Source organism: Watersipora subatra, chromosome 2 (assembly GCF_963576615.1).
Source record: "Watersipora subatra chromosome 2, tzWatSuba1.1, whole genome shotgun sequence".
Classification (NCBI taxonomy): Eukaryota; Metazoa; Bryozoa; class Gymnolaemata; order Cheilostomatida; family Watersiporidae; genus Watersipora; species Watersipora subatra.
The window spans coordinates 23869236-23878882 of NC_088709.1; the positions used below are offsets into that span (position 1 = coordinate 23869236).

At 35.6% G+C, this 9647-nt stretch overlaps 1 protein-coding gene across 1 annotated transcript; it reads right to left on the bottom strand.

Moving 5' to 3' along the window:
- Positions 1-370: 370 nt before the first annotated feature.
- Positions 371-7030, bottom strand: LOC137388691 (uncharacterized protein YwbO-like). Its single transcript, XM_068075149.1, has 5 exons — positions 6907-7030; positions 3921-4085; positions 2140-2305; positions 1372-1534; positions 371-738 (listed from the first exon to the last, which is right to left on the bottom strand). The coding sequence occupies exons 1-5, from the start codon at positions 6954-6956 to the stop codon at positions 635-637; spliced, it is 648 nt and encodes a 215-aa protein (XP_067931250.1). The 5' UTR covers positions 6957-7030; the 3' UTR covers positions 371-634.
- Between the last annotated feature and the right edge of the window lie 2617 nt (positions 7031-9647).

Below are 9647 nucleotides of genomic sequence, written 5' to 3' on the forward strand. Positions count from 1 at the left end.
TTTTGTATTTTTGGTATTTAAAATGCAAGAAGATATGCTGTAATATTTTGTTGCGATTTTTCATTTCAAGCCATATATTTTACGAACCTTTTTTTGTTGTCATTCATTATGTTTAACAGGCGAATTAGATTCAGCTGCTAGAAGACATTTTCTTCTTCAAATTTTATATTGTATTAAATTGAGTCAAAAGCTTCTATTTTTAAATGGTGCTGACCTTTTTTGATTGTTAGTATTTTAGTTCTATCAAAACTATATAGAATATATTATATGGTGCGATTGTTACATTTAGCGGTTAAATAACATTTTCATGTGAATGTGATGGAAATTTCGCTTTTATGTATACCTAAATAGACATTAATTGTAATTCTTCTAGTGTTCTGTATATTTTCTGATCATGGATAACAAGATATTCAAACTGACATCCATTGTGATTCGTTCAAAGCTTAAAAATGACAATATCATAAAATTGAATATAGTGCTTTCCATGTGAGTAGAAAATATTGACTGCTAGTTTCATATGCTAGCAATATATACCTTTTAAATGGTAACACAAGAAGCAAAAAGCTGATAACAAACATACTGCTGTCATTTTAGATGTAAAAACTAAGAGACGTAGGTTAATTCCTTTAATAGTTTATTTCTGATTGTCTGCTATGAAAGCAAATGTCTTTGCAAATGCGTCGGGCTCCAGTGAACCTGAGATATGTGTCTCTCCATTAATAATAAAATGTGGTACACCTGAAACACAAAATATGCTGAAGTATAAGCTGACCAATAACCAATAATACTACTGTGGTTGTAGGACATCATCTTTTACCCAAAACAAACGTGATATTGTTAAATTGTTTATAGATTTTTTGGTATTCGATTGAACAAACCAACTAGTCGGGATGATGAGTTATTATATGCAAAGCGTCTAGGAATATAAATGACTAGCTGATTGTATCATTTTATTGTTTTATTGCAATATTGTTTAATAGTAACTGCAATAGCTTTTTATGAAACTACTAATAGCTCGCAAAGCGCATCTCAAAACACTTGAATGTAGTGTTTTGCGTCACCTAACCTCAAAACTTGCTGCTTAAATGTGGTTTTACTCTGCAAACAATTAGCCCGTAGCATAAGAGCTGGTGAAAGTTGGCTTGTTAGTGAAAAAACTAAAGAATTTTCTCTTGATGAAAATAGTTTTGAAGCTTAGTAGCTCCGTGTGTTTGCTGCATACGTGGAGAGAATTTCGTATTGAGAAGCTGAGCTCTGAATACTACACTCAGCCTTTGAACTCAATTGTTTCTACTGCAGGAAATATCTTAACTATAAAGTGTGCCTACTAGACAAGAACTATTTCATACGCTGTAAAAAAGGTTTACATACTCGGGATAGGTTTTGATTTCCAAGAAAGAGCAGTCTCTTCTACTTTCTTGGAGTTGTCTGCACAGTCCATGTAACCCTCGTAGGCAGCCATATCAAAACATAGCTCTTCTGCTATTTTGTTTAAGACTCCTCTGTTAAGCAGCTGATCTTCACAGAGGTAATTCTGAATAATAATTTTAACACATATAAGTTAGTTGATAAACTTTGAATATAAAATTGTTTTTGTACCTTGAAAGACCACCTGCAATGCCAAGGTAACGCAACTCTAGAGTGGCTGATCTATTAGTTTATAGTACTAGTGTAGAATGTCTTATCGGTCATATTGACCACAGAAGAGGAGCAGCCGTAGATCAGTGGTTAGCGTGCTAGCCTACAATCGGTAAGTCAGAGGTTTGAATAGCAGAAGAACCATTGATGGTATCAGGAAGGGCATCCAGCCAAATCTCATGTGAAAAATGGTCGCTCTATACCAGAAAATACTATTTGCAGTGATGACCCCTAAATGGGAAATGCTAAAACAAAGCTAAAAGAAAATTGAAAGGCTTCTTTTCTATAGCATTGGAATTACTGTATCTGGTGAGACATGAATAGGATCACAGGCTGTATTTCTTGTAAAGGAGTTGTCTTCTCACAACTATCAAATGTATAGTCTAGGACTTTCACAAACAAGGTATTACATTATAAAATGAGCATTCGTCTAGTGGTTTGAAATTAACAAAATTTTTCTTCCACCATAATAATATGATAAGTACTATTGACATGAGTTACCTTGAATATTCGTTCAGCTACGTTGCTCTGCACATTCGTCGAATTATCCAATGTTTTACAATACTCCAGCATTTGGTGGCCAGAAAACGTGTTAGGTAGTCGTTTAGACCGTCCACTAAATTTGATTCCTACAGAAGCTGCCCGCTGTCGCATTTGTTCAAGAATGCTACAAAGAAATGTCATCTAGACTAATTTTCAAGCGTAGATGGCTGTACAATCTTTCTAATATACTGTTATGTGATTTCAATCAAAGGCAAGTCTATAAGTACTGTAAATATTAAAAGTATATTTTAAACAAGCATTACATGTGTCTACTCGGTATAGCAAAATTGAGCCACTGAGGTTATCATGATTAATCCTTGGGAAAACAATGTATTGAATCGAACAGGCCATATTAATATTCGATCTAACAGGCCATATTAATATTCGATCTAACAGGCCATATTCATATTGGATTGAACAGGCCATATTAATATTCGATTGAACAGGCCATATTAATATTCGATCAAACAGGCCATATTAATATTGAATTGAACAGGCCATATTAATATTCGATTGAACAGGCCATATTAATATTAGATCGAACAGGCCATATTGATATTCAATCGAACAGGCCATATCGATATTCAATCGAACAGGCCATATTAATATTAGATCGAACAGGCCATATTAATATTCGATTGAACAGGCCATATTAATATTAGATCGAACAGGCCATATTGATATTGAATCGAACAGGCCATATCGATATTCAATCGAACAGGCCATATTAATATTCAATCGAACAGGCCATATCGATATTCAATCGAACAGGCCATATCGATATTCAATCGAACAGGCCATATTAATATTAGATCGAACAGGCCATATTAATATTCGATTGAACAGGCCATATTAATATTAGATCGAACAGGCCATATTGATATTGAATCGAACAGACCATATTGATATTCAATCGAACAGGCCATATCGATATTCAATCGAACAGGCCATATTAATATTCGATCGAACAGGCCATATTGATATTCAATCGAACAGGCCATATTAATATTCGATCTAACAGGCCATATCGATATTCAATCGAACAGGCCATATTGATATTCAATCGAACAGGCCGTATCAATGTTAATTAACACATTAATTATTGAAAAGGCTTTTCACGGTGTAATCACTCATTACATGTTCTACTAGAAATGCTAGTAAAAGCATGTGGTACTAAGACAACTGGCTAAAGTACTCCATGATCATGAGAGGACAATAGAGTTAACCATTTGATGCTGTGTTGTTGTCTAGGAATCTACAGCTCGTTTGGAGTTTGCTTATCCGAAATGCTAACTGCTTTTTTAATTTTCAGCTTCCGCTAACCCACAAAATGTCCCGTAACCGCAAAAACCTTACTCAAATTGATTGCGAATAATGTGAATTACTCGCTTTCCTATATGGTTGTTAGTAAGTTTAGATTAAAAAGAGCATGTCTACTAATATATTGAGAAAAACTTTGGTGCTGGACAACATTTGATCTATGACATTAAAAGCTTTTGTTTGGATAACATGCATATGCTATAACAGTTAATTTACCTCCTAATCACAGTGACCCTACAGACTACTGATATATTTGGATATTATACATTATCATATATTAAATAATATATGATACATAATATATATGATATTTATGATAATATATATTATCATATATTATAACTCTGTATGTGCTGCTTTCAATTTTTTTATTTGATTAAAATGTTTATCCCAACCTTTACCTTCTCGCATCTACTAACCTGGGATTTTTCATCCTGGGAAGTTTCTCAACTCCTTCATCTGTAAGACCAGGAAAGAGGAAAAATGGCTCCCAAGAAACATTGAAATCGTACAAGTCAGCCGTCTGCTGCATGGCAGCCTCCAGCTTTCGCTTGCCGATCCAGCACGATAGACACATAAAATCCCTGCAAGTAACAATCTTTCTAGTAGTTTGTCTGGTGAAGGTGATAGGGTCAGAACAACCAGTATGATTGGTGGTTCCTTTTTAGGTACAACTACAACAACTACAATAAATACACAGAGGTTCCAAATGAAGAAAAGTTGTGGAAAAAGTCAGATCTTATTTTTGTGATTGACTATATTGGGCTTGCTGGTTCTGGTTGTTAGACTTTAGTGACAGCAAATCATCTTAGTGTGTCTCAATATTTGTTTATTTTTGTAGTTTTCATCTATTTCAACCACTATATAACCACTATATAACCACTATTTCAACCCAAATATATATCAATAACTTGCCTCATGCACTTAGAATATTTTTACCTGATTTTCTTAAAACCGATTTTTAATGAGCTTCTTACTAATCAGGCTGAATACTATCATAGGATAGTCAGTGGTAAAATTGGTCAAATCACAGTCAAAAAAAGTTCAGTTACAAAATTGAAACAGCTTCTCAACGCTTATACAGGAAGAAACTGTAAATTTTACACTTTGCACAGTTTTTTTCCTGTTAGAAATGCTTCAAGGACTTTTACACCTCTAACATAAAAGTTTTTGGCATTAAATCACTCTCAGTATGTTTGAATTGGTGTTAAAAGTTTTACAACTCAACTTTTTAAAATGTGACTGTATCACTTTGTGCACCTGGCTCTTCAATTGCCTGTTTGTTACTCACCTGTAAAGAATAGACTATCATTGTTGAACTAGTCTGTTTATGCGTAAAGGGCACCCTTGGGCTGATGAAATGTATACCTATTACTACAAAGTTTAGTAAAACCCTTTGTAAGAACTTCGAAATGGCAATTTAGCTCTTTGTGGAATAGCTAACAGTTTGATATAGCCACATTCATTCCAATATAGTATAATTCTAGTGTGTCATTTCTATCTAGCACCTGTTCGAACATTTCATCTCTATCCAGTACATGTTCTAACGTATCATTTCTATCCAGCACATGTTCTAACATGTCATTTCTATCCAGTACATGTTCTAACATGTCATTTTTATCGAGTACATGTTCTTACTTGTCATTTCTATCCAATACATATTCTTACTTGTCATTTCTATCCAGTACATGTTCTTACTTGTCATTTCTATCCAGTACATGTTCTTACTTGTCATTTCTATCCAGTACATGTTCTTACTTGTCATTTCTATCCAGTACATATTCTTACTTGTCATTTCTATCCAGTACATGTTCTTACTTGTCATTTCTATCCAGTACATTTTCTTACTTGTCATTTCTATCCAGTACATGTTCTTACTTGTCATTTCTATCCAGTACATGTTCTTACTTGTCATTTCTATCCAATACATATTCTCACATGTCACTCCCAATTAGTACTTATTTCTGTACATTAGTTTTATCTAGCACTGGCTTCTATATATCACTTAAGTCTAGTGCCTCTAGTTACATGTTATTGCTAATCAGTACCTGCTTTAATGTGTCATATCTATCCAGTTTTTGCAAAAACTTTAATGACTGAAGTCTAGCTGTGAAAAGCATAGGTATCTTTAATTAGTCTGTGGCAAAAATAGGTCTTGGATTTAAGCCAATTAAATGTGCTCCTGGCTGATAGTGCCGCCAACACTTCAAGCAGAATATGCCACATCATGCTGACTCGCAGCGTTTAACAGACACTTGCTAATAAATTGACTTCTCTCTCTCAATGCTTGTAAAGTTATCACTGACGCAAGCATGGTCAATCAGTAAAATGTTTTCCTTTCAAAACTAACCACGAATCTCAACCAAAACAGCTCATGCATCACTACGATTTAGACTATTCTGGAGTGATTTGTATATGGTAGTCGTTAGTAACCCAAAAGACAAGGCTATGCAATGCCCTCACTAATCTGTAATAACTCTTGCTTTCATAGAATGGAACACTTTGGGTTTGTATATTATGGTCTGTTTTTTTAATTTTTCCTCTATGTAAGCCACCAACTGATCATGTGACCTCTATTACAAGACTTTGATGAATAACAACTATTGACATGTGCCAGTTTCTCGCTGCCATGCTATCCTCTTTCTTTTTGAAAAGCTTTAAAATGTTTTCAATAATTTAGCTATCTAAGAATAAACAAAGTTCAAGGCTAAAGACAAGGATCTACAGTCAGGATTTTCAAATACTTTGGTAGTAATCGTAACTCTACTCGAGACTTCTAGTAATTATATCATGAATGAAAGGCATTCCTAGGCTTGGAGACAAATGAACATTCTCAAGCATCTATATACATGTATATATAAATCTCAATGTTTGTATGTATGTTTGTCTGCATGTCCAGTTATAGCGATAAGGTTTTCAGAATAAAACACCAGCTGCACACCAGATTTGAATTTGGAGAACATTCAGTTATGCAGACAGTCATCTATTCAATACAATATGCTGTCCAATTGGCTATATGACAGAATAAATTGGGCACATGCTTATTACAAATGCCAATCTTTTATGGCTTCACTCTTAACTGCAGCTAGCACTATGAATGAAGCAATACCAGAAGAAAAATGCCTGCCTATACTTGAAGAAAAATGCCTAAACTCACATAACCAACAAGATAATTGCAATAAATATAAATCTGTAGCCGGCACTGCAGCCAGTATAGTATGAATCACACAAAAATAAACACGGTACACAGAAATAAACAAAACACTTTCGTTTAAAAGTTAGAATGGTAAATTTTGTATATGTTTAGAAAAAAATTAATTTTCTGTGCAGAAACTTTTTATCACCCGTGTAATGCTAGGCATTCATTTAGTATAGAACAAAGGTTGTCATATAGAATGTACTTACGCAACAATCTGTATGTTGATAGGAACCTTCTTAGTGGTCTCATCTGCCATTCTTAACAGAAATGAATATGCAGGGTTTCACTCAACTTGTAAGCCCTGCAATGATACACGGCCTTGGCATGTAGTTGTAGACAAATGAAGGAGTATTTATACCCAGGTCTGTTTTTGACCTGTCATTGTAATGTATGTCATTTATTACCTGTAGAATGTAATGACGTTGCACTGCACAGTGTGCATATCATCATGTTGTAACCACTGATGACATGGCGCAGTATAGTATAGTCATCTATATATATATTTCTCAAAGTCCGTGTGTTGGAATTCCGTCTGTTGGAAATCCGGTTATAGCCATTATTAGAACAGCTGAGCTGGACATACTCAAAGTCATGGCTTACTGTCATTGGAAGCCTAACCTTATTAACTAGCTTAGTGGAGTTTTCTATTGGCAATATGCCAGGCTACTAGCTTGAAAGGTACAGTTGTTTGACAAAGTTTTAAAACCTTTACAATTGTTTTTGTTTTCCTCTTAATTTAGTTCAACTCAGAGCTGTGCTACTCGAGTACGAATTCGAGTACAAGTACTACTCGAGTACCGATTTCAACTACTCTCTACTCTACTCGAAGGGGCCATAATATGGGATAAATATACTCTACTTGTACTCCCTTGGGAAGAAAGTACTCGGAATCTACTTGCAAACTTAAATACTCTACTCTACTTTACTCTACATCAAATATACTCTACTCTTACTCGCACCAGGGAGTTGTCAACTCCCTGTTGACACATAATATTTCTCTTTACTTTATCTAGACTGTGATCCAATTTGTATTGTGTACTACCTGCTTTGTTCAGCACCACAATTTCTCTGTTTGCACTCTGTACGTGTGTAATGTATGTTGGAACAAGGGCTTTTTTTTATTGAAATGTCAATCCAAGGTCACATAGACTACTTGCGCAAGTAACATGGTATGGTAGTTAAGTGTCTGTGAGAATTCCGAAAATTAAAATGTGAGCAGAGATTTATTTTAACAATGGCAGAGGCAGGACCAGTGACAGTAATAGAGCCAGTAACAGATCGGAATACCAAGTCTTCCCCTACAATAATACAATTTGGATATACTGACTATAAGGTTAGTTGTTACATTCGTTTTTTCCTTCATTATGTGTGGCTTAGTAGCCCTTTTCTCTACCACAGCTATGAGTTTCTGTTCTTGTTTTACAAAAACAGACTCATAATTCAACAGACCGAGCAGCAGCAGGCTGATGGCACATCCACACTTGCTATATATTATTGATTAATTGAGTGGCGATTGTTGCGATGTATCTAATTTTACCTGATCTCCGTTAACCCAAGACTAACTTCATGGCTTTTACGCAGGCATATTTGACTATATGCATATGGAACTGCATATGGAAGACATCGCTGTCACCAACAAGCCTTTCGGTCATGAGCTATACATGATAGCTGCAGTGCTGGATCCTAGACATCTAACTCAATGGCTTCCGGAGGATGACGAAGAGCTAGAGCTGAAGATTCGTAGGCAGGTGATCGATGCAGCTGGGAGAGGTAAGGCTACGGGGTGTTGTGTTTATTATTATTATACTGTGTTTGTTTTTCAAGATTATTTGTGCAATAGCTCTGCTCGTGCTGAATCTGATGGGGAGATAATTATCATCATGCTTTGACTTGCTATACAAACAATGTGTGTTTTTTGGTGAATAGAATACAAGGAACCACTGGAAGCTGCTGCTGATGTTACCAATGAAGTTAATGTACCTGTTGCCGCCGATGTAGAGGACGCCGCCGGAGAACCTGTATTCAAACTGCCTCGGCTATTTGACTATCAGCAGGAGGAGAATATCCCTGTCACTACCAGCAATCCAAATACAGTTCTTACCATCAGCGGCCAGTTTACTATGTATCTGGGGCTCGCCAGATCAACACCCATGGCAGCACGCGATCTGTTGGTGTTCTGGCACCGAAACCGAGAAATACTCTTCAAGCTGTACCCTCTTGCCCAAAAAGTGTTGAGTGTGCCGACAAGTTCTGCTGCTGTCGAGAGAATATTCTCTCATGGTGGCATCTTGATGAGGCCACATCGCGCCTCAATGAGTGATGCCAGTCTGGAGAACCTCATTTTCTGCAAATGCAACAGTCTGCAGGGCCTAGTATAAATAAAGAAAACTAGAACCCGGGGATAGTTGGACATTATACTTTTATATTATCATATTATTTTATCATATTATTATCATACCCTAATCATTATCATTTTATATATATAGGCCTACCTGTACTGGTTAATTTGGCTGTTTTACTTGTTTGTTCGTTTTACTTTAATTTAATAAAAGCTACTTGATATTTGATTAATGTACTCTATACTTGTACTTGAAATTCAGAAGGAAAACTCTACTTGATCTTGAAATTTGAGAGATAACTCTACTTGTACTCAGAACCAAGTTGTGATACTCTACTTGTACTCGGAATCAAGTTGTGATACTCTACTTGTACTCGGAAGGCAGAAACATGTGATTACTTGTACTTGTACTCGATTTTGTTTTGAGTACTCGCTTACTCTACTTGAAGTGAAAAAAAGTACTTGAGCACAGCTCTGGTTCAACTACACGACACACTTCTCTCATGATATGCACTTTGAAATTTATAGTGGCAAATGTTGTTATATGTTAAATACAAATCAATTTTCCGTCCAAAGACTATTCTATTACATGGGCAACGCCGGGTGGCA

Excerpts from the sequence above, each read along its gene's own strand:
- LOC137388691 (XM_068075149.1), bottom strand. The coding sequence starts at position 6,956 with ATGGCAGATGAGACCACTAAGAAGGTTCCTATCAACATACAGATTGTT. Across the intron at positions 2,306-3,920 it reads CCCAGGATGAAAAATCCCAG|CATTCTTGAACAAATGCGAC; the intron begins GTTAGTAGATGC and ends ATTTCTTTGTAG. Across the intron at positions 1,535-2,139 it reads TAGCTGAACGAATATTCAAG|AATTACCTCTGTGAAGATCA; the intron begins GTAACTCATGTC and ends ATTATTATTCAG.